This window comes from Barbus barbus, assembly GCF_936440315.1.
Source record: "Barbus barbus genome assembly, chromosome: 50".
Lineage (NCBI taxonomy): Eukaryota > Metazoa > Chordata > Actinopteri > Cypriniformes > Cyprinidae > Barbus > Barbus barbus.
In genome coordinates, this window is record NC_136728.1 from 11,490,792 (window position 1) to 11,515,642 (window position 24,851).

The following is a 24,851-nucleotide window of genomic DNA, read 5'->3' on the forward strand; positions in this document are numbered from 1 at the left end:
GTAGTGCCTTGCGGTCAGCAGCTGAGCAGTTCCCATTTAATGTTACTTACTCACTTTCCCAGGAAAGCTGTGCTAACTAGTATTTTCCTCCCGCAGGGTGCTGGCAGAGCGGCGGGGAGACTCGTGAAGACGTAAGAGTAGGTTAAACTGTAAATTGTAACTTGTAACACACATAATAATAATAATCCTTATTTGTTTTATAACAATGTTATCTCTAAGGTAAAAATACGTTTGATTTAGTAAATGTCTGTAAGAATATCGGGTGGACTATATTTGTGTCATTTGGTGGTTAATGCTTCATCTAGAGATGATGTGTGTTGGGCAGCTGCGGCAACTTGTTGAATTGTGTTAATTAGGTTTCTTGCTTTAGTAATAGCACTAATTCTCGCTACATGAGATACCCGTCTTTGAGACAATGCCCTGTTATACTGCATTTCTGTGTAATATTTATGGCTTCTATAGCCGTGGCATCATTATAATGGTATTAAGAGGTGGATTAATTCATGTAGGACCCACTCAAGGCCTAGGTGTGAAATGCATGGCCCGCAACTGGTTGGAGCTGAAGTTTGTGGGAAGGCAGATCTCCAGAACCAGGATACAGCACCTCTTGCCTAAGGTTACATTTCATTGTTTTACAAGTTTTACTGTGCAATGCTCAAACGTTTAATAACATACTGCATAAGTGAAGTGTGTCTTCATTCAGCTTGTCGTATTCAAGCGCTTTAAATGTCGGAAAGAATAAAATATCCCATTGGCTGACAATCATATAAACATTCACTGCGCTATACATGCAGTTTGCTGACAATTCTGGAATTTCAGTCAAATATATGCTTATTTCACTGCTTATAAAACATACAATATGCTTTGAATGATCGTTCATATCTAGCCTATGAATACACTACTTTAGCGACAAGACAAAGGGATGTAATTGGTTGTCCCCTCCACCATGTTTAAAGGTTATGCCCCTGACCAACTCTGAAACTCTGGTATCAAAATTATTTCCGAATTTCCCAGTAGTAAATACGACATGAGGGGCCGTTCACGTCCAATTTCCGATTAGGAAACTTGTATTTACGATAATTCCGATAGCATGTGAAGGCAGCATTAGACCAAGGACTAGACAAGGACTAACAAGAGGGTGTGGTAAAGAGGAGGTACTAGAGGAGCACATGGCTGACAAAACAACAACAAAGCCAACATGTGCTGACACACAAGACAAAGACATGAGAAACAAAAGACAAGACAAACGGAGTGTCAGGACAGAACCCTGACAATAAAATGTATACTAGCCTTTTGTTTTGAGAATTATCATTGTCTTCAAAATTTTGATTTCAAGATTGAAAAGAAACCGCATCCTAAAACTGTCCATTTGCTGAAAAAAAAAAAAAACAGATATGTCCTTATTTTAGGTTTCACCTCAACACAGTGTTTGTGGGGATGCTGAAGAGAAATCACAGAGAATGTTTGTCAAGCGCAATTTATAATATATCACACCCATTAAGAGAATGAAAGTAGACAGATTGAACAATTTTGTGGGGTATTGTTATTTGAGCCTGACAATGTTCTGAGGGGAATTGATTTGCATTGAAATTAGCTTACATTTGTGTATGTGGGTGTGCCTAGTACCTCCAGGGTAGGATTGTAAATATCTTTTGTATGAATGACATTTCCTTCAGCAGACAGGAAATTGTGACCAGTCACGCACAGAGGTGTTGCTAGGGATTCTGGGATCTTTGGACAGGTAATTTCTTCAGGTCCCCATGGTTGAAATTGTGTTCTTGTTTTATACACCATATTTACTAAAACTAATATAAAAATAATGCAGTCAGCAGCTAACTGTATTGAATCACACAATGGCCTACCTTTCAGGAAGACTGTATTTGCATCAGTTTATGGGTTAAGGCTTGTGGGTTAGTTCTGCTTCACAAAATATGCTACTCGTGGTAGCACATCCTGGTATTTCCTGGTAGACTAAACATACTACAAGATGTTTGTCCATGTTGCAATTTTCCAACACAACAGTTTTAAATACTGATTGTTTATCTAGTTGAACCAGCTGGCAATTTGTACAAAGTGCATTATTTGTGATTGATCAGAGCGGAGTTCTGATCAATTTAACTTGATAAAATTCATTTAAAAGTAATCTCTGCATCAATATTCGTAGAACTCTTTTTAACCAAAACAAAATCAAGGACCATAACTAACTGTTACATAGTTAAATATAATAATTAAATGAAAATAAAAATGGTTGATTTTTAAAATAATAATTTAATTCATCACAAGTTAAATAATCAGATAGCCCTCTGAAAAATCAACTTTCTTTGTATTATAAATTGATTTGTATTTATTTAGATATTTGCGTGAAGAAGTGAAAATAAGGTATAATGTATGTGTGAAGAGGAAAATAGTTCATGAATTATTTAATGATGAATCAGAACACTTAAGTTTGTTTTGTTATAAGGCTGTAGTCAAGTGCACCTTTGTCGAGTCCAAGACAAGTCCAAGTCAAGTTCGAGTCCAAAGATGTTGGAGTCCAAGTCCAAATAAGAGTCAAAACAGAGAAAGAAAAAAAATTATCTTCAAGACCATTTACTTAATTATTGATAACTTATGTGATGTGAGAGACCATATACAGTATCTTCTATTCTAAGATAATCATTTTGCATTATTATTTGTAATAATAAAAAAGCATGTGCTGAGTAACAACACTGTATGATCAAATTAGGCTATTTTATTTACTTTAGGTATAGCAAGCAAAGTCACATAAGCTGAAGTGCAACTTCACATATTCAGTATTTTTTTATATAGTGTAACAATCACATTCTGGGCTGCCAATGGAAAATGTTACAAATAACAAGCAAGTATTACTCAAAATTTACATGTTCTTATTCTTGAACTTATTACTTGTTCTAAAGCAGGGTGTCCAAACTCAGTTCCAACTTGCCTTTAGCTATTTGTTTTTTTGTTTGTGGACCCGCATGCTTTTGTTTGCTGTTTGCCATATGCCCTGTCCAAATACCCACACTTGCGGTCTTGGCCACTTGAGAATGCATGTATGTAAAAGGAAGTATGTGCGAAAGACTCTCCCAGGTCTTAAAAATGCCATGGTGCAGTGCCCTTAATGCACACTAATGCCTCGTTTCCACTGAGTGGTACGGTACAGTACAGTTCAGTACAGTATGATTCGGTACGGGTAACCCTGATCAGGCTTGCGTTTCCACTGCCAACAGTAGCCTTTACTTGATAGGCGTGGTGTATGCCGGCAAGTAGTGATCGACAATAAAGCGCCACAACAAGCACAACTCTGCCTCTTTTATGTCCGTTTTAATGAACAACAATAGCCATTATAAAAGAATAAGTACAAAGTACAAGAGGCTTATATAAGAGGAAATAAAGACAAAAGCAAACAATTCACAGTCAAACTTTGCTACAAAGTCAGCGCTAAGTTACTACGGTAAAGTTCAAAATAAAGTTAAACTTTGTGTTCAGTCAAAACGATATGACCAGGAACAAATAATAGATTCATGAGACCATGAATGCCTGTTAAATATACCCAAAACGTATTGATTCTCGTTTAATCACTCCAGAGACATCAGAGCCAGCGGCAAATGTCGGAAGGACTAGCCGAGCTTAAGGCTGCTCGAGACGGATACATGAGCACTGAGCGCCCGGTGATCGCCTGGAGCTCCGAAATCGGTATAGCAAATTTTCAAATAGGCGCTATATCTTTATAAATAAACGGGAGATTTGAGTTTTAAACAACTACATTCTCGCCTGAAAAACTCTTAAAACTACATTTCATGACACAATAACAGTAATATTTTGAGCATAACGCGGGTTTTGAGGCAATGACAAAGTCCACAAGAACAGACAAGAACACATATTGAGAAACGGTTAATATCTGTGTGAAAATATTAAAGTATAAAATACACAGTTATACACTGATGTAATAAGCAGAACACAGCAGAGCAAAACAAGTGAAGGAGAAGCTTATCCCCTTATATCAAGCAAAAGTGACGATTCTGGTAAACCAATCAACTTCTGCAGTGAGTTTAGCTCCACCCTTTCGGTACCCTTTGCTGTGCTAGGTACCCCAACAAAAGGGTACCAAAAAAGTGTTACGGTATGGTTCGCTTTTGGTACCATTCACAACTTCTGACAATGGAAACGGACATAATTGCGTACCGTACCGTACCGAAATGAACCGCTCAGTGAAAACGAGCCATAAATCCACACTACCTTGAATACGGCTCTAGAGTGCTGTTTGAGGCTTAGTGTATCCCATCATGCATCATGTTCTGGAAATAAATTGTGGGATTTCTGCTGAGATTTCGCAAGAGGTCACGGAAACCTTTCCAATATAAATTAAATATTAACATAATAATTAGATATTACATATAATTTGGTAGAAAAAAAAGTGTTGCACATTTTATTGGTGCAAAGATGAGTTCAGGCAGGACCACTTTTGCAAGTTACGTTGAGTTTATTGAACACAAGTTATCTTTGGCAGTATGATTCCTTATGGGGGTTCTCGCTACATAATTAGATGCACATATGAGAGGTTTAGCATTAACCCCCCAGAACCATCAGCTTGAGTGATATACAGATGATTAACCTTTTCACAAGTGTGACTGCTCTGTACCGTGTCCAGTGGGGTTCGTTTAACTATGCCCTGGCCCACTTGAAGAGGTGGCTCGTGTGCTGTACGCATGTAGTGTAATCTCTAACCACGGTGGAGCATGGAACAATTAATTTACTATTTTTGTATGCGCTATTGTTATCATTATGACAGCAAAAATCTTTATAACTACTTGGATATCACACTTTTCAATTCATTTAATTTGAGTACATTTAGATTTATAATGGGTCTGGTTCTCATCTTATTGATGAACAGGTAGTGAAGCTGCAAATTCCACCATTAACTTCAGCTGCCTCTAATAATCCTGTGATATCTGTCTGTTAGCGAAAGGACAACCACGCTTGGGCTGTAGTACAAGGCAGCTGTGTCTAGTGTGAGTATGCCCTTAGAACAATTTCATTTTTTTTTCTTTATTATTAGCATTATAGCATTATAGTTATCTTTGTCTTGGGGTAAACACACACATAGAGCTGGTTATTACTCATTTATCCGTGTTTCTTTATATCTCTGATGTGTCAATAGCTCCTGCCCACTAGAAGCTCCACAGATATATTTGCATACCTTGTACCCAAAAGGTTTTGTGTAGCTTTTGAACCTTTTTTCTGAGAGTGAAGACTAATTTTATCAATTAATAGACATCGAATGGAACAAGCAACTGCCTTTGAGTGATTCACTCAAATGATTCCTTCCAAGATACTAATTAATTTAAATTTGGTCTCATAACCATTTTCAACAATTCACGTCATGTTACATTTCTTGTTTGATTTGCAATCTACTCCAATCACTAAAAGTACAACAAATGCAAAAAGAAAAAAAAAAGCCAAGTAAAATAAAAAAATAAAAATAAAAATAATAAGAAGAAATATTAACAGCAGTAATGGCTGCCGAAAAATCAGCTTTGTGATAACAGGAATACATTTTAAAATATATTAAAACAGAAAACCGTTGTTTTTATTGTAATATTTCACTATATTTCTGTTTCTACTGTATTTTTGATAAAAGAAATCATCCTTGCTACGCATAAGAGAATTCAAAATCGTTAACAATTCTTACTTTATTGTTTAAATTGTTTATTGTTTATTCTTACATAGTGTTTAAAATGTACACACTGTGGTCACTGTGGTTTAAACTGATCTTTCAGCTAGTGCCAAAACCGTTGTTGTTGTTATTTTTATTATTATTATTATTATTATTATTATAATTACTTTAAGTTTAAAGTAGAGGGAAATGTTTTACAGGCCTGTAGATTTTAAATAAATCTCTAATGAAACAAGTTATGACAGCCACGGTGTAAATGAATTTCAATATTTCAACGACAAATAGATTTTTTTAATATAGAAGTTTATTTAAAAACTGCATTATGTGCAATGTACATGTCTGCCTACATTTTTTTAAGCTGAGTGTTGATTATTTAATTAAAAATTAACAGTAATTAAATTTAAGTTTGGGCTCTGTTGTTAATTAATGTAAAAAAAGGACTCCCTATTTACAACATAAGCTACAGTAGATTTTCATCCCTAAGAAATGTGTAATTATAGCTAATTTATTTAAAGAAAGAGCTATTTGTTAAGTAAACCACTATTTTTTGTTTTTGTTTGTTTTAAAAAAAAAAAGCAATTTTCTGTTTAGTTTTTCCCCCTGCAGTACCAAATACTGAACCGTGACGGCAAAACCGAACCATCATGTTTGTGTACCATTATTACACCCCTTGTTAATGGTCATATAAAACCATATATGAAAGTAAACAAATTCAAATTGTCTAAACAAAGTTGTGGTAATGAGGATTTTTACTCAAAAATTCATAATGATCATAATTAAGATAATAATTATGATGAGAGAATCAGTTGTAATATTAATCTTCCTTCATGACACTTTATTTTTACAAAAAGTAGACATGTTAGGTCATGACTGAACAACAAATACCAATAAATCACAAATAGAGTCAACTTTACATATTTTCTGATTGCACAACACTCAGAAAAAAAAGGTACAAAAGCTGTCACTGGGGCAGTACCTCTTCAAAAGCTACACATTTGTACCTAAAGAGTCCATATATATTAGTACCCAAAAGGTTTTGTGTAGCTTTTGAATCTTTTTTCTGAGAGTGAATACTAATTTTATAAATTTATTAATAGACATGGAATGAAACAAGCAGCTGTCTTTGAGTGATTCACTCAAATAATTATTTCGAAGGGACTGAATTTGGTCTCATAACCATTTTCAGCAATTCACGTCATGATACATTTCATGTATGATTTGCAATCTACTCTAGTCACTAAAAGTACAACAAATCCAATAAATAAATAGGAAAGGACGTGATGTGTGGCGACCCCTACTCAGAATTTGTGCTTTGTATTTAACCCATCCAAGTGCACACACACAGCAGTGAACAAACACACACACCGTGAACACACACCCGGAGCAGTGGGCAGCCATTTATGCTGCGGCACCCAGGGAGCAGTTGGGGGTTCGGTGCCTTGCTCAAGGGTCTCACCTCAGTCGTGGTAGTGAGGGTGGAGAGAGCGCTGGACATTCACTCCCCCCACCTACAATCCCTGTCGAACCCGTGACCTTTGGTTTATAAGTCAGACTCTCTATCCATTAGGCCACGACTGCCGAATGAAAGAATGAATGAATTAATTTATTAAATTTTGATTAAATAAATTAATCATTGGTAAGCATAAGAGACTTCATTAACAGTGGTCACTGTTGTTTAAACTGGTCTTTCAGCTAGTGCAGAACCCTTCTAAAACCAACCAAAACTTGTCTAACTGTAACACTGAATATGTAACATAATTTTAAAAATAAATAAATAAATAAAATTATAATTATTTAATAATTTAAAAAGTTACAAGTTTAATAACATTGGTTGTGTTTATTATTGTTATTGTTATTATTGTTGTTGTTGTTGTTTTAAGTTAGGAAGTTTCAGTTAGTTGTTGTTGTTGTTGTTATTTTTGTTAGGAAATAGCCAGTATTTAATACGGTGCCACTATTGTTGATGTATTTAGTGTTTCTCTCCTGAGCTGCTCATATAGTTCTGAGTTCTCAGGGTTCAGCTCACTGTTGTGACATCATAATGAAGATTCCGTTCTGGCAGCTCTAAACTGCTGTTCTGACTAATTGTCTTCTGTTGGTGTGTTAGGAGTGAAAAGATCGAAAGCTACTTTCGTGACTTTCTGCAAATATTGACGACGAATACTGAATTCACTTGCAGCATCCAGTGTCCACAATGGCACTGTTTAGCAGTGTATTTAGACACATTTTTGAGCGTTTTGCTCACTTCTTGCGCAGAAGGGAAACACCTTTGAGGGCACAGCAGTGTGCAGCGCAAGAACAGGTGGCACTAGAGAAACTTCCAGAGGCATCGTTGACGAAGGCGGGTGAGAGTGAGGCCTTCGACTTCACTGCCAAAAATAGGAAGTGCAGGAGGAGACGCCGGCAGGTAACTTACCTGAGAAGTACCAGTTTGCACTGAAAAAAAGAAATCAGTTTAGAACCAATTTTCACTATGTAATTACTAGTAAATTTCACAATTAATTACAAACAAACATCAACACATTGAACTAAATGTGAAATTTTGAAAACAGAAAGACTGAAATACTATTATCTTGTATAATGTACTACAATAATCTTTATTCACAAACTTGAAACATCATTTTTACAGTATGGAGAGAAAAAGAAGGTAAATCAGGTGAAGAGAAAGGTGAGAGAGATGAATGAGGGAGGAAGTCATAAAGACAAGGCAGAAAAAAAAAGAGAGACACTTAGCCTTGAAAAGATAAAGGATAGAGGACATGTGCTGCAGAAAAAAAGAGAGTCTGCCAAATTAAGAGAGATGCAGAGTCTAGAAAATTTGATGGAGGGGGGAAGTGAGTATAGAGAGGCTGGAGAAAAGAAAAAGAAGAAAAGAAAACTGAAGGAACGAAAGACCACTGAGCCAACTCCACTTCTTGTGGAGGTCAAACCTCAGCAAACTCTAATCAGTTCTCCAGTGAGATCTTCCTTCTTGATGCCAATAGAAGGAGAACTTCCAGTGTTTCTAAGTGTCTCTGAAGACCTTCCTCTACCAGCTGCTCGCTTCAAGCCCCTGCCACCAGTGACCAAACCACCCATGCATCCTCAAAAGCCAGCTCCTGCACCAGAGGAAGTGTCCCTGCCATGTTCTCCTCTTCAAGTGGATCCTCCCAAACCGTTGGCAGTTCCTCCACGTCCCACAGCAGCACCTGATGAACTGTTTTCCCTCCGACGCTCCCAAGTAAGTCCTCCCAAACAACTGGTGGTTCCTCCGAGCCCCACTCCTGAATTTGATGAAGTTGTTGATCTGCAATGTCCTTCAACTCAAGTATGTCCTCCCAGCCCAGTGAAGCCTCAGCAGTTCACTTCTTCCCTGTTTGAGCCGCCTCCACAACTCATGCTCATCGACATAGAGGATGAGGAGACTGAGTATGTGGAGTACACAGGGAAGACCATTCGGGCCTGTGACTTACCCAAGTCTGAACGCCCCCAACCGCTGGAGGCTGAAATGAAACCGAGAAAGATGATTGCTTGGTTGGAGAGTGACAGCGAGGTGCTGGAGGAAGTGTGGGCGAGTGAAGTGGTGGAGGTCCAGGGATGTGAGGAAGAGAAAGATAACCCTGATGAAATGGGAGACTCCGAGGCCAGAGAAGGGCATTTGGAGGACACCTCTCAGAAAAAGAAGGAGTTGGATAAGCACATGATGAATCTGTTCTGTGTAACCTCTCCTGAAGGTCCCAAAAATGAGACGCAGCACAAAGTGAATGTCCAGGAAGAGCCGAAGAGCAAAAGAAAAGTGCCGCTTTTTCTGCTCATCTGGGCAGAAAAGAAGGCCAAGAAAAAGGAGGAGAAGAAAATAAGGAAGGATAAGGAGCAAAGAGAAAAAGAGTTGCTGCTTGAACGCTACAGGAACGATCCAAAACTGAAGCACTTATTGATCAACAAGCACAACCGCCAGTACTGCTCCTCTGAATGAGGATCATTGTCCCTTCCCAAAACATCCTCTTCACCTTTAACCTACTGCACAATTCTGTGTACAAATAAAAAAAAACTGTGCAAAGATCCATGCAAGTTTCCTGACTATTAACACATAAAAACACATGTTTAGTTTTCAAATATTTAATATGAAAACACGTTTGAAGTGATTTTCAACCATTTTGAATAACCATTTAACTAACCCTATGATGAGAAATATGATGAGAAAAACCTTTGTAATGTTACTCTTCCTTCGTGACACTTTATTGCTCATCTTATTATGTTAGGTCATGACTGAAAAAAAATTCTACTAAATCACAAACACTAGAGTCAACTTTACATACTTTTACAACACTCAGAAAAAAAGACAAAAGCTGTCACTGGTGCAGTACCTCTTTAAAAGCTACACATTTGTACCTAAAGAGTCCATACATATTACGACGATATATAAATGATATAGAAAAGGTTCAATCGATTTACACTTTATATCATCGTCGACATATTGTCATATTGCCATAACAAGCAGTAATGATTAAAGTTTAATGAACACATTTGACTAGTTGATAACCAAAATCTGACCAAAAAAAAACTAACAAGACTGACTACTGCTAATGCTATGTTCCCCTTGCTATGTTTTATTTTTTTTACCTGCTGAGACAGGTATGCTTTTTTCCCACTAAAGCAAGATCACTTTGTGTTAAAGTCATGCACATAGTAGTGCAATAACCATTTCAAGCATTTTGTATAGTTTATACACAGCAAAACAGAGTGTATTTAACTGAAAATCCAGAATCATCAACAAGCTAACTGTAAAAATAGCACTGTGAATGATGATATAGTTGTCAACAAATAGGATGCTACATGTTTTTCAAAATTAAATATCTTAAATATCTACGATTTTGGCTTTAAGATTTTCCCAGGAAACCTGGCGACCTCCACGATTCCTATTCTTTCCAACAGCAAAGCACATACGACATGCTTGTAATCAGGACTTCTGAAACTGGAAATAGGAACGAAGCAGACGAAGGCAGCATTATTCCTTGTTTCCTTACAGGAATCCAGAAAATGTCATTACCCAATTCTAGATGGAGTCATACAGCTGCAGCTCACATGTATGAAAGTGGCATGTTTGAACTAGTTGATACAGGAAATCAGCAGTCTAATAAAAAGGTTGATTGGCAAAAAGTATTCTATGTATTTAAATACAAAATACATATGATTTTTTTTCAAAGGTATTTAAATACAAAATAGTATTTTGTATTTCAAATACGTATTTGAAATACATGTATTTGAAATACTGCCCATCCCTGGTCAGGGGATTCAGAAAAAAAGCAGCATACAAATGTTAAAAAGATTTTACCTTTTAGTAAGTCAAATAAGTATTTGACAATTAGTATTTACAGAAAAACAATAACATTAATTAAAAGAGCTAAAACCTACCCTTATATATGTAAAGGAAAAAAAAGAATTCATGAATTATATTGTTTTATTAAAATGTGCATTGTAGTTGGTGGAGAAGACACTGTAACAAGCTGAAACTTTTATTTTATTTTATTTTTTTTATTCAAAAGCACTTTTGGTACAAGTAAACTATCACTGATGCTTTGTCATTTACAAAATACACTTAGTTCGCACTTATGTTTAAGGGTTTATTATTTCAAATAATTATTCATGATCAAACTGAACCTTAACCTTGAACCTTAAAAAATCTATATGATTCCTCAAGCCCCTCAAACTACACTTTTATTCTTTGATTTTGGTATTTATTTTGCTGCTGACTTTAAAATGCTTTTAGTGATCAAGCATGAGACAAAAATAGAGGCAAATATCTGTCTCAGAGGTATATACTGATGCGTTCTTGTGCCAGGCGCAGTCTCTCCATGCGCTGGTGTAAGTCTGCTCTCTTCCGTCCAGCATCTGTGTCCTCCACGAGCAGCTTCACAACATCAGCTCCATCCCGCAGGTCCATAGAATGAGCCCGCAGCATCACGGCAGCTTCCTTCAGTATGAACAGCAGGATCACCATGGGAATATAGTCGGCCAAACGCTGATACACTATCTGATGGATTGAGAGAACATGTGGGGCATTTTCAGTGCATTCAATACCAAAAACAAAAGCATTTCACATTGAAATCTAGAACGGCGTTAAACCTCGTAGTAGATTATCAGTTTATCAGGTGTCAAGCTCCTGGTGTCAAAAACAGCACAGTTGTGGGGTGAGGTTGCATTCTCTCCCGTATCCAAACTAATGGACTCGAACTCCTGTCGCTTTTCCACAAACTTAAAGTCTACAATTTTCTGGGTAAAAATGGGATCCTGCGTGTACACAAGTTTCTCCATGTTAATGTACTCATGGATTCTCTTCTCCACCTTGCTTTCTTGCTTTGATTGAATGTCGTCAATATGGTTCTAAAGGAATGTACACCAGAAATAATACAATTTTAAATAAAATGTAGACTTTTATTGTCTATTTAATGTAATCAGCAATTGTCAATTTAACCTACCAGTATTATGTTTCTCAGATGAGGGTAGTTTGGGAAACTCAGCTCACACATGACCCTGAACTCCTTCTGCACAATACCTAAGATATTAAATGAAAGCTGTAATTATTATGTAACCCACGTATAATTTAAATGCAAGTTAAAGTCCAAATAGCAACCTCGGATGAGCTTCAAAGTATCCAAAGCAGGTTGTTTAAGGTCTCCAACATGTTTCTTCACCATTGATTCATACACACAGTAGTCACTGAAGGTCACCAGTTCTCTCCCACGATGGGCCTCGTCATATTTTTCTGTCATCTGTTTTACGGACTCTCTGACTAAAGGTTACAAGAGAATAGTGATTTTTTTAATGTAAAAATAAAGCAGTTATCACCCCACTTGACGTTCTAGAAAACCTGTATGTCTTTGTATTAGTGAAGGAGAATTTCTAGCGACTCTTTCTGCAGGTACAACATTACTCCAGTAGGTGGCGACAAGCGAAAACTCTTTATGAGATTATCAACTCAACAGATTCAAAATTAATAATTCTGGAACGAACATAACTGTGTGTTGCTAGTAGCGGTTATGCATTGCAGGAGGTACGATTGGACAGTAATTGGCAATATTAGGCTATACTATTAGGCAATACTCTAAATGTAGCAGAGCAGTCTATACTTTGCGCTTAATTATGCAGGTGTGAAAGGATATGAAGGTAAGTAAATGATGACAGAATGTCATATTTGGGTGAACTGTACCTTTGTCGTGTATAGTACCTTGTGTCCGATCATACCAAGATTATTATGTATCTATATGACTTACATGATGCTTTGGAGCTACTCAGATGACATTCCCATTGCTTGAACACTGGTCGAAGGTACGAATAGAGGTTCCCATCGTCTGAGTCTCCTGTTCTACACAACTCGCTTATCTGGTCACTGAACTCCAAGATTTTCTACACATACAGAGAAACAAAAGTAGGTTCAAGTGTGTACATTTCAGTCAGGCTAGTTTCAGATATTGGGCAATATAAGTAATGAATTACCTTGCTGAGATAAGGCCCCATTCTCTCAAGTTCTAAAGGAGGACCATCAGCATAATTCTTAAGCTCAACTTTCACTTCAGACAAGTGGATATGAATTTGATCTCTTAGAGATGGAAGGGAAGACTGTAAAATAAGGAATAGCTCATGAGTTTAGTGTTTAGGGTAAGTTGCAGAATATTTCATCATGTTTACACTTGCCTTGATATGTGCGACCAGCTCTTTTGTGAGTCTGGTGGAAAGGCAGGGTATTGTGGCCCTCTGCTCTTCAAGAAGATAACTGGTGGAGACAGAAGCACTCTTAAATGTCTTTGAGCATTACATAAAATAGCAAATAATTGAATATGTATAATTTCTACTAGTAATTCACACACCTGAAGTGTGTGTTTTTGGCGAAAAACTCTCTTTCCTGTCTTGTGGCTTCAACCAGAGAAACGTTTTCATTGATGTCACTCTGGCCTCTGCATCGGACAATAGTGTAGCCCTTCTTGAGAGGAACCACTTTACCCTGCAGTACTTGTAAGATGTCGGCCTCTGCTCCTTTATCTACCAGGTCTGGCTTTGTCAATATTGCTGAAGCAGTAAAGAAGTTTTTGAATAGATATGAATGAAATTGCTCTGCACACTCTAATGTGAAAATTAAGATGAAAAGTTATACCTAAAGTCCTTAAGCCATCAGGATCGACACCCTGAGCCATTCTAAGTGCTTCCGTGGTTGCGATGTCGACATTGCAGGGAACAACAACCAAATTAATGGTTTCTTTTTTGGAAATGAATTTCAATATCAAGCGTCGAATCTGCAATTAAGCACACATTATAAACTGTAGCATGCTACATTATTATGCACGTGACATCATGTAGCAGGTGAGTATAAATGTATTATTTTATATTCCATTTTATTAAATGCTTTCATTAAATGTTATTTTAAAATTTCAAATTGAATTACATAATTATTTTGCATTTTTAATTCAGTTTTGTGTAAACAATTTATTTTGCTTTTGCAGAATTTGCACAGAAAGGAACTGAATGCATAAATATATGGGATTATTCACAGTTACCAATTAATCAGGATTTTCTTCTCACCTGGTCTCCAATGTCTTCGGGTTGTCCTTTCACAGGTACTCTTGTTATCCCAGGCAGATCAATCAGCGTGAGGTCACACACATCAGGCGATGAGATCTCCAAACTGATAAGATCATCGCAGATTCCTACTCCATCTCCAGCAAGCATATTCTGTGCTGTAAAAGACAAACACTACACACTTACTCAACCTTCATTTATCATTTAAGTTGCATTTTAACTAATGAGAACTAATAGAACTGTCATTGTTTATCCTGTTATGTATTATAATTATTAGTAATGATATTTAGCTTTATATACAGCCTCACCCCTTCTGACGTAACTTTCAACTTGTTTGGGATCATGAAACGTCTCACGCACTTCATTGTAGGAGATTACAGCAGTCCAGCCGCTCCCATTATTAAGTTTTCTGAGTTTAAGCTCCAGTGGACAGCGGGTTACAATACCTGAATGGACCATATTAAAACATATATATACGTATATATAAATAAATGAATAATGTATTGTAGGTGTACAACGTACCACTCCCACGAGGTAAAGAAACTCCTGATAGTGCCTCTAAAACAGAGCTTTTCCCTGAGCTCTGGTCTCCCACCACTGCAATGGCCGGCAGTGCAAGTTCCTTCTCAATGCCGATCCGCCTCATGAAGTCAATCATCTCAATATAGGGCCGAACCTGTGCTTCCCACTGCTGCAGAAATATTCCAGCAGTCTCGGGACTTAAAAAACACACATTCAGCTGTTAGACTGCATTTCTATAAAATGAGAAGCGTTGATGATTTGTAGGTACATTTTTATCTGATTTGTCAGTTTAAGTGCAGAATATATATTTAAAATTTTAAATTAATAAATCATGGTTTTCCTTACCCATTTTCATCTGAAGAATCGAAATCCAGTATTTCTGGTGAGCTGTCCATGACTGAAATGAAATAAATCTCACAGAATGATCCTAAATTGCTTATTATGTATATAAAAAGTTGATGTATATAAAGTGCTGTCTTTTAGAATGTTTAGATTATAACTCAAGAATTGCGTAAAATATATCGGAATCAATTAAAGCTTGCTCTGAAATCCTCAGACGACAGAATTTCTGGCAAATAAGTGTCAAATGCATACCATGAACCTTAAATAGGTTTTATAATGCTTGTGGTTTTTGGGGGGGGGGGGGGGGGGGGGGGGGTCAGACAACAATACTTAACCATAAGCAGAAATTAGCTTTACAAAAAGGAAGTAGTCAGCACTTGAACTGACCATGAGTTCAGAAAAAAACAAGGGAAGCACAGAATGCAAATATACTGTGATTTTGTCAAAACTTTTATGGGAAGTAGCCGATTTGTATGACCCCTGCATATGTGCGTTTCAATTAGTTTTTCTTTCTTTATTTATTTTTTTATAGCACTTATATCACACTTGGAAAACATTTGTTCTCTTAAAGTCCATTTTTAACAGAACCAGATACCACCATGAGTAAATTAATTAAATATAATCGTTGTGCTGTATATTTACTCTACGATAATATTTAAGAGACCTGAATGAGGAAACAGTGACCATAAAGCTGACTTGAAAAGTCTAAAAAAATATATTATCATTTGTTTAATACAATCATGCAATGCAGTTTCGGTAAATCATTTGCATAAAGAAAAAAAACTCTCCTTTGGTTTATGGGTTGCAGCACAAGTTATTATATAATGTATAATTTATAATAAAAAATACTGTAGATCTACAACCTCAACATATTATATAAAAAGTTTTTTTTTTCTCCATTGTATGACTATCTGTGATTTTAACTTAAGCACCGTATGTTTAGAACACTGTCAGCAAAAAACATGCACAACAAAAATTTCTTTTTTGTTGTTGTTTGTTTTTTTGTTAATAGTGTAAAAATATATAAAGCACAGCTCACACAGACGTCATTTTCAAAACAAGCAGCTTTCTATTGGTCAGTTCTCCGAATCTGCATGACAAACTTGAAGCCTTAGGCAAAATCTGCATAAGGAAATCTTTCACAATCATATGGATTCCTATTGAAACGACCATATTTCGCAGAAAAGCAGTAAATGTGACTGCACCTTTACATTTCTATGTTCAAAATGAGCCTCTCCATGAGCCTTCTGCATTTATAGTTAACCCATTTCATAGTTCTTATGTATTATTTGATTATTTGAATTCATTAAATATATTATGGTAATGTTAATACAATATGGTGTTAAGCAGACTACTCTAGAGAGTGGAATTATTGTAAATTGGGTATTCAATTTGTCACAATTTGTTTCCAATTTTAAAACAAAAGCAATTGTCTGCGAATAAAAGAACTTGAAAAAAAAAACATTTTCCATTAACTCTTGGTCATCCATAAAAAGAAACAAGGGTGAGTTTAAAAATTTTAAGGCACTAAATAAATATGAAAGACAAAAGACTGAAACAATAACTTTAATCTCAATGCATCCAAGGACCTGAAAATAAGGGGGAATAAACTTAACATGAATTATCCATTATGTATTGTACTGAACAACAATGAACTCTAGAACTACAGCACTGAACACATTTCCTCTCCTCAGAAATGTGTCTTGAGATGGGCAACTTAACCTTGAAATGCTTTAATTTAAGTACGTTATTATTTTAAATACCCTCAGAACAAGTAACGCTGACAGTTTTCAGAGATTTCAAAATCTCTCGATTAGTTTTTCGAACAAAAATATTAATCTTTTTCTGTCCTCGGCATATGGGGAGTCTGGTTCAGTGTATCCTGTGCCGTTTGTCCCAAGAGCCTCTCTGTCTCTTTCAAGGGACGCTCTGTCCCGCTCCAATCTCGCTCTGTCCTGTTCCAGCGAGGCTCTTTCCCGGTCAATCGCAGCTCGGTCCTTTTCCAACTGCGCTCTGTCTCTCTCCAGTGCGGTCTTCTCCCTTTCTGCGACGGCCTTCTCGCGCTCCAGCAACACTCGCTCTCTGTCCAGGTCTGCGTGCTCCTTCTCCAGCAGCTGTCGCTCTCGTTTGAGTTTGGCTCTTTCGAAGTGCAGCTCATCTTGAGTCTCTGGAGGGCTTTTTTCCATGGGTCTCCCTCTCACGCTTTCTGATTTGTCCGATGAGGGTCCTCCATCAGCTACCGTCGTTTGAGTATTGACCTCGATTACTGAATGTGTCAGTAATTCTAGAATATCACTCCCCATTTCTACTTGATACATCTTCTTGCTTGGCTGGGCTGCACATTCGGGCTCATCAGCCAGGTTGATCGGTAAGGTCGGTTTAGGAGGGTCGGTGTCAGTGGGATCGCCATCTACGGCCTTCTCCATGAGTCTGAACCACCGCCAGAATTCTGGTTTAACTGTTTCAACGTCCTTCGCGAGAGCTTTTAAAACCTAGGGGTGAAAGGTAGAGAAAACTACATCAGAGGAATTGCAAGTATACATGTTTAATTTCTAAGTAGATTTTTATATTTTCTGAAGAACATAAAGCATGGTGTGCAGCTAAACAAGTAAATAATTATAACTGAAAATAAAGACACAATTCTGTGCCCATCTTACCTTGTATTTGCATTTTAAATTCTCCCACTTTCGTTTTGCTCTTTGAGAAGTAATATTTCCATCCAGGTTGGGTTTTGTTTCTTGTATGAATAGCCTACAAAAACAAAACACACACACACACTTTGTGACTTTCTCTTTGAAAACTGCTCATAAAAAAGGAAATCCTTGGGTTTAAAATGTATCACCCCTAGGGGGCTACATAAAAGTTTGGTTGACACCCATGTCAGTGAAAATTTGAGATGTATTTATTTTACAAAACTCTCATAATGTGCTTCCTTAAGATATTTATTAAATGTTTTCTATTTTTATATTATTAAGTTTATAATTTTAGCTGTATATTTTTATATTATTTTGGAATTAATATTTTAAAACATTAATTTCTAAACACTACTTGGAAATAATTAATTAATTCTACCATTATTTGGCTGTTTATTTCTAATGAGTTTCTCCTTGCCATTGCAACCTTTATCTTACTTGATGGATGCTGTAGTGAAATATTCTCTTTACATCTGCGATATATATATATATATATATATATATATACACAAATTTTTTTTATTTAATTTTTTAATTATTTATTTAATTAAAGTTTTTAAGTGGGGTATAAAATACAGAATTAAATATAACTAAATAGTAACCAAATATTTCAAAATAATATTTTAATAATAAAATAATTTTATACAAACATATACATTTTTATATAAATATATAAATGATAATAAAGCCAGTAATTAAAATAATAATATAATTAGATACCACCATATTTATTGCTAATTTTACATAGTATAAATGGATTATCATATATGAATAATCTGTCATTATATATTAGAAAGGGGGTCAGCATAAATGGGGGTCCCTGGTATTAAAAGTTTGAAATCCCTTGCATTATGAGTTCTAAATGGTAAAACAATAGCAACAACAAAACAATTACCCTTATATAATTGGATACAAACAACATGTAGTGCAGATGTAAAATGAATCACAATGAGTACATACTCCCAGCCATTTCTGCATGTGTTCCTCCAGCCTGAGAATAAATAGCCATGGGCCATGCGCCACCTGATCAGTGTCTCGGTGTCCTTGTGGGACCCTGAAACGGACAGTCCGGCATGAATTCACTGCAGCTTTGGTGCTGATGTAACATGTGATTTTATATATGCAACAAAAAAAACACACCATAAACACTGACAACCGTCAGTCTGAAATAATAGTGACAACTCCTTATTTATTAACCGAAAGCAGCTGCACATCTCAAGTGCATTAAATCCACCGTGAATTATATATAAACTCATAAAAGCGAGAGCGAAAGTTTTGCATGCGTGCTCACAGTGCAGCTTTACACAATGACACTCACACTGTTGCGATGGTTGCGCCATTTCTTAAAGGGAGAGAGGCAGCCAAACTCCTCTTATGAGATATACAGTAATACCATGAATATTATTATCTTTCACTTCTTCAACAACCGTTTGCGTCTCTATTGCAGACAGCACTTCTTCACAGCTTTTCTAGTTTCTAACCAATGATATTAGATCATTTCCCTCTAGCGGTCAGGAGAAAAACAACTCTCAGCTATACTGCATGAAAATGATCTCACTAAAATAAGCATCAATTCATTTTCATTATTATATATCTACAAGTTTTATAAGAAATCGAGTCATTGGAAATGCTGAATCCTCTGAGCCACAACAGGGTTATTATTGTCAACGAAAACAAACAAAAGTATTTTGAAATAAAGCTGAAAAAAAAATACAACACAAACATTAGATTAAAAATATAAACTAAATAAAAATAAAATTACTGGAAATAAATTTAACCTAAATAGTATTTTTTTTTTATATAACTAATAAAAACCACACAAAAGCACATAACACCATTACTAAAAATCTAATTAAAAACTGAAATTAAAAGATCATTCAAAATATGAATAAAAACTAATATAGCATATGAATAATACTAAAATAACAATGATCAAAACATTTCTCCTTTTTTGAATTACACCCATTTAAAAATAGATTTCATTACAAATTTGTATCTGCAATATTTATTGCTTATTTATTATTCAAATATATGATAATAATATACATTTTGTTTGTTTTGTAAACAAAAGTGAAGTTAAGTTTCTCTGGTGCATATTTTTCAGGGTTCATTTGTGAAAGGCACAAATCTAAAACATATATAGACATAACCCATAAAGTCTTGACTACAAAAAGAAGCAAGATTAATAACTACGAGAAAGATACTGTTTGTTGAACACACATTACCTTTTGTGACTCTATATGGGGTAAGCGGTCTCTACAATAGAACCTGTCATTAAACAGCATTTTACTTTTCGGAAAAGTTTAAGTTTCTGAATGACAAAAAGGTGGACCATGAATCTTGTTTTGACATTGTGTGGCACAAATGGTATACTTTACTTACAGACACTGTTATGGTACATCATTTCAGTAATAAAGCAACACACTCCATGTTTCTTTCACCATTTACAAATCAGATTTTTAGTTTAGGGGCCCTTGTGCACTCTCTTAATGTATGTGGAATCCATTATAGACTGTGTGCATTCCACAAATGCATTCGATTTTGGTTTGAAAGGTACAAAATTTCCATTTAAATATATCTTCAGACAATAACCCAAGGATTGTTCAGACAATCCCATTAACTCATCGCAGTATCTGTTTTTCCCTGAGGTTTGCCCTCTTCTCAGACCTGCTTCAGATTTTTTCAATCACCCTTTCTAGTAAGAATATTAATCTTTCTCTGTTCTTTTCGTGTGGACAGTCCAGCCCGTTGCATCCTGAGCTGCTTTTCACGTGATTCGTGATATGCGCCGACCTTCTGGCTCTTTCGAGGGCCACTCTGTCCCTCCCCAAAGCTTCTCTGTCTTTCTGCAGTCGGGCTCTGTCCTGTTCCAAAGACGCTTTGTCTCTGTTAACTGCAGCTTTGTCCTTCTTTACCTGGGCTCTGTCCCGCTGAAGGGCCGCTCTTTCCCGATCGACAAGGGCCCTTTCCCGCTCTAGAAGGGCTTTTTCTCTGTCTAGGCCTCCGAGCTCCTTTTCTAGAAGCTGTCTTTCTCTTTGAAGTTTGGTTCTCATGATGTCCAACGAGTGACTTTCTGTCGTCTGCTTGCCTTTTTGTCTTGCCCTCTTAGCCAGATGTGGTCTGGAGGCCGGCGGCACATTCACCGAAGTTCCTTCCTCTTCCAGGAATTCCAATATTTCCCCTCCGACTTTAATCTGGCGTAGCCTCTTACTAGGATGAGGTGCATTATCATTGTTAGTTTCTGATGTGATCACTTGCTGGCTGATCTTTTCATCAAACTCTTCGCTCAGAGCATCGTCCATGAGATTAAACCATTTCCAGCAGGTGGGGTTCTTCTCCACACCAGTGGGAGGATATTTTGCATCCTTGTAATGAAGTGTGACATGCATTAAACTGTTGAATATGTTCTGTGAAAGTTGCCATTTGAAATACACAATTAGCCGTGAGACCAACCTTATATCTTGCCTTCAGGTTTTCCCACTTTTTGGCAATCTGCTCAGTTGTCATTTTTTCCTCAAGCCCCATTTCTCTGAGTATTGCACTAAAAAAATAAGCAAAATAATAACTTTGAATCTGAACACAGGTTGTGAGAAATCAAGGCAAATTTTAAAATGTCAAGTCTCACCTCCAGGCTGTTTTAGACGAATTTTTCCTCCCGTCAAAAAGCGCTGAGTTGCTCGACCGCAGCTGTATCAGTTTTGTGATATCCTCAGTAGACACTAGTGCACATAAAACAGCCAGTTAGTTAGCTTAACGCTCACATTACTAATTAGTTTCGCGCAAAAACGAACGACTTACTTTTATAGATGAGTTTAGAGCTGGTTGACGCCGAATCCATATTTTATATCACTTCGTAAAACAGATTTCTAGGGCCCTTAATAGTGCACGTTGGGAGTGTGATTCTGTTATCATACCCTCCCAGGGAAAATAGCGCCGTACGAGCACAAGCCTGGACAGGCTGCCTACTAAGTGCCCTTATTTTGAAGGAGTGAATTTGCGTCCTTAAAATGCATATCAAATATTTCTTAAAATACAAATTTGTTTTTTACTTAAACAGAATTATTACGTTTGACTGGAACATTAAACTCAAACGCATTAACGAGATCTTTTAATGGCTACTGACTAGGCTAAAAGACCAAACCAAAGACCAAAGAAAGGTAATTAGCTTTAACTGGGGGCGTGGCTTATTAGACCGAAAGGTGTCGTTAATAAGTACAATAATAATTTTTTGCTCTTCTGTATGTATTATTAAAGGGTCTGAGTGTCATTATTATTTTTGAATTATTGTCCAGATCTAGATTAAAGAATTATATTATTCAAAAACATCTGTAGTTGGTCTATCCCGAACAGCGCTGAGAAAAATAACAGGCTCCGCGAGACAATACGATCACGTGACACGCGTTACTTTTCTCATCGCTTATCAGAACTGAACAATCAGAGTCGTTTTTGATTACTAGATGAGGATTTTAATAATCGTTTAAAAGCTAGATCGCGGCCAAGTTGTTAATAAATTTAGATATTTAAACAGTTATTTTTAGTGTACAAATGTATCACATTAAAACGTCCTGAAATTTGAATACATTCGCGCTTTTCTAAGCAGCAATGCGCCACCTGGAGGAAGACAACTTTGTTTCATTGAAATCATTGAAGCAAACATTGAAACAAACTAACCCATCGGTAACGGTGAAGTCTAAGCCGACAAACATAGAGTATATATATTATAGGTATAAGTTAAATATCCTGGTGTATGAAAAGAATATGCCCAATAAAAACACATACTTGTCACAACTTAGAGGCAGTTCTTGACTACTTGATTTACTAAGGCCTATATGCATAAAATAAATACAACACTCTTAGATAAAATAAACAGCTGCTTTTATCCTACCCAGATCTTCATGCCGCATGTTTGAAATCTCAACTAATTCTTTTGACCTTTACAAGCCTCTGCTAAACTATTAATAATAGAGGGGGCTCCTTCCCTAATGAAGAAACAGTCAACAAGTCCTGTCAGGATGAAGTGTCAATATACAATTCAGCAACTAACTGGATGACAGCGAGGTGGCCCAGTTAATGTTCAGGGCTGCGTTTCTCAAAACATTGTGAGATTTACGTAAGCTTACGATTCTTTTGGGAAACGCAGACCAAGTCTGCCAAGCAGTTATTGCATAAAACTGTCAGATGTATTTAAAAAGCTGGAAAGTGTGGGGGAAGAATGGCAGTCCCTCTGTGTCAAAAAAAAGTGTTGACTGCTTTATACAATACATTTGTCTGTGTCTACTATTATCGTCTTTTTTTTATTAAGTGAAAGTGAACGTGACGTGTGGCCAAGTATAGTGTCCCAAACTCGGAATTTGTGCTCTACATTTAACCCATCCAAGTGCACACAAACACACACACAGCAGTGAGTAGTGAACACGCACCCAGGCAGCCATTTTTGCTGCGGTGCCCAAGGAGCAGTTGGAGGTTTGGTGCCTTGCTCAAGGGTCTCACCTCAGTCATGGTATTGAAGATGGAAGAGAGCGCTGGTCATTCACTCCCCCCACTGACAATCTTTTGGGTTACAAAGCCAACTCTCTAACCATTAGGCCATGACTACCACATTATCGACTGTTTGTGGTCATCCTCCCATCGTCCATACAGCTCGGTATATTCTTCATAAATTGCTTCTCTTTGAGAACTTTCTGCAACACGTTTTACAGTTTACTATTGTAGAAATATTTGTCATTTTAAAAGACTGTAAAATGCAAGAGTAAAAAAGTGTATATTGGTAAAATGGTAAACACCTCTTAATAATTTCCTTACTATACTGTATATGTTGAAAAACTGTAATAAATCTACCAGGGCATGACTTTATTATTTTCTATACTAATATATAAATTAATAATATATCTTAAATTTAAGTTCAGTTCTGTAAAACCATTTATTTATTTATTTTTATTATTATTGTTATTATTTTTTTGCAGTGCAGGCAAACAAATAGAACATTTTGATTTTTCTTTTTCAATAATTAGTTTCCTAAAACTTTTAAAACATCTTTAACATCTGTTCTATAAACTTAAATTAATCTATAGTACATGTTTCATCTATGTGCTTTGTCATAAATTTAGAAACAAACATTGTGGATTTTGCACAAACAGAATGCCATCATTGTTGCAAACAGCCTTCCAAAAATGACAGAACAAGATGACATCAACAATGAACACACACATCAGCATATTTTAATTAATCTTAAAAGGATAGTTCAACAAAAAATAAAAATAAATTACATTTATTCAACCTCATGTCATACCAAACCTGTACAACTTTCTTTCTTATGCTGAACACAAAAGAAGATGTTTTGAAGAATGGTGGTAGTAAAACTGATTCGGGTCCGTTCGACTCCCTTTGTATGATATGTTTGGTTATCATTATTATTCTAAATATCTTCTTTTGTGTTCAGCAGAAGAAAGAAAGTCATACAGGTTTGGAACAAGATGAGGTTGCATATTATGACAGAATTTCATTTCATTTGAGCAATGATTGTTTGGACATATGTATTGTGCAAAGCAATCATCTCCTTTTTTCCACAAATAGACCCTCACACAGAACAACTCTGTTCCATCGGCCGATCTGCTTTATCATATTGATATCCAAATGCATTTTGCATCATCAGTTCAGTCATGCGAAAGGGTATCCTTTGTTGTCCAATGTGGAGCAAGGGGGCTAATCTCTGTGCATATGTCCTTAAAAGCACTGATGCTGTTTGCCTCTTAAATTATTAAGCTTCTTCAGCGGCTTTAAACCATTGAGGGAAGATTAGTGAGGTTATTCTGTGACGGTGTGTTTGTGCTTGTGCGTGTGTGCACATGAAGTGGGTAATGTTGATGTGTGTGTGTGTGTCTTCTCCTTTCTGTTCATGCAAGGATGCTATTTGGTATCTAAATGAGAGCAGTCCAACAGAGGCTGATCGATCCATCTGTGCCAATCAAACCTCTTTCCCGTGTCTTTCAGAATCACATTGGCTGTCACGTCACATTGCATCTGTCACTCAAGCAACCAAACTGACCATTTTGTACCTAAAATCA

At 36.4% G+C, this 24,851-nt stretch overlaps 4 protein-coding genes across 5 annotated transcripts; 1 reads left to right on the plus strand and 3 right to left on the minus strand.

Annotated features, from left to right (window-relative positions):
• The first annotated feature begins 7,751 nt into the window (after window positions 1-7,751).
• On the plus strand, window positions 7,752-9,721 carry LOC306868233 (uncharacterized protein). Its single transcript, XM_079414320.1, has 2 exons — window positions 7,752-8,084; window positions 8,307-9,721. Exons 1-2 carry the CDS (start codon window positions 7,872-7,874, stop codon window positions 9,630-9,632), a joined length of 1,539 nt encoding a protein of 512 aa, XP_079270446.1. The 5' UTR covers window positions 7,752-7,871; the 3' UTR covers window positions 9,633-9,721.
• Window positions 9,722-11,196: 1,475 nt separating this feature from the next.
• On the minus strand, window positions 11,197-15,147 carry mxh (myxovirus (influenza virus) resistance H; the record flags this gene model as incomplete). Its single annotated transcript, XM_079414204.1, has 13 exons — window positions 11,197-11,690; window positions 11,783-12,040; window positions 12,136-12,212; window positions 12,291-12,449; window positions 12,931-13,063; window positions 13,154-13,270; window positions 13,346-13,430; window positions 13,525-13,723; window positions 13,809-13,947; window positions 14,234-14,388; window positions 14,539-14,676; window positions 14,753-14,949; window positions 15,098-15,147. The coding sequence occupies 13 exons, from the start codon at window positions 15,145-15,147 to the stop codon at window positions 11,466-11,468; spliced, it is 1,932 nt and encodes a 643-aa protein (XP_079270330.1). The 3' UTR covers window positions 11,197-11,465.
• A 388-nt stretch (window positions 15,148-15,535) lies between these two features.
• On the minus strand, window positions 15,536-19,272 carry LOC306868157 (uncharacterized protein). Of its 2 annotated transcripts, none has more exons than XM_079414207.1 (4): window positions 19,106-19,272; window positions 18,748-18,841; window positions 17,752-17,845; window positions 15,536-17,586 (listed from the first exon to the last, which is right to left on the minus strand). In XM_079414207.1, the coding sequence occupies exons 1-4, from the start codon at window positions 19,125-19,127 to the stop codon at window positions 16,894-16,896; spliced, it is 903 nt and encodes a 300-aa protein (XP_079270333.1). In that variant the 5' UTR covers window positions 19,128-19,272; the 3' UTR covers window positions 15,536-16,893. The 2 variants fall into 2 exon arrangements, with proteins under 2 accessions (XP_079270333.1, XP_079270334.1); XM_079414208.1 differs by having other exon boundaries at window positions 16,148-17,586; window positions 18,928-19,272.
• LOC306868156 (uncharacterized protein) lies at window positions 18,964-21,936 on the minus strand. Its single transcript, XM_079414206.1, has 4 exons — window positions 21,586-21,936; window positions 21,413-21,506; window positions 21,241-21,328; window positions 18,964-21,152 (listed from the first exon to the last, which is right to left on the minus strand). Exons 1-4 carry the CDS (start codon window positions 21,623-21,625, stop codon window positions 20,460-20,462), a joined length of 915 nt encoding a protein of 304 aa, XP_079270332.1. The 5' UTR covers window positions 21,626-21,936; the 3' UTR covers window positions 18,964-20,459.
• Between the last annotated feature and the right edge of the window lie 2,915 nt (window positions 21,937-24,851).

Coding starts and splice junctions, on each gene's coding strand:
- LOC306868157 (XM_079414207.1), bottom strand. CDS start 19,127: ATGGCGCAACCATCGCAACAGT. Junction 17,846..18,747: donor ACATGCAGAAATGGCTGGGA/GTATGTACTCAT, acceptor TTGTTTTTGTAG/GCTATTCATACAAGAAACAA. Junction 17,587..17,751: donor ATTTAAAATGCAAATACAAG/GTAAGATGGGCA, acceptor TTTCACCCCTAG/GTTTTAAAAGCTCTCGCGAA.
- LOC306868156 (XM_079414206.1), bottom strand. CDS start 21,625: ATGGATTCGGCGTCAACCAGCTCTAAACTCATCTATAAAA. Junction 21,507..21,585: donor CTCTAAACTCATCTATAAAA/GTAAGTCGTTCG, acceptor TATGTGCACTAG/TGTCTACTGAGGATATCACA. Junction 21,153..21,240: donor ACCTGAAGGCAAGATATAAG/GTTGGTCTCACG, acceptor CTTCATTACAAG/GATGCAAAATATCCTCCCAC.
- LOC306868233 (XM_079414320.1), top strand. CDS start 7,872: ATGGCACTGTTTAGCAGTGTATTTAGACACATTTTTGAGCGTTTTGCT. Junction 8,085..8,306: donor GCAGGAGGAGACGCCGGCAG/GTAACTTACCTG, acceptor TCATTTTTACAG/TATGGAGAGAAAAAGAAGGT.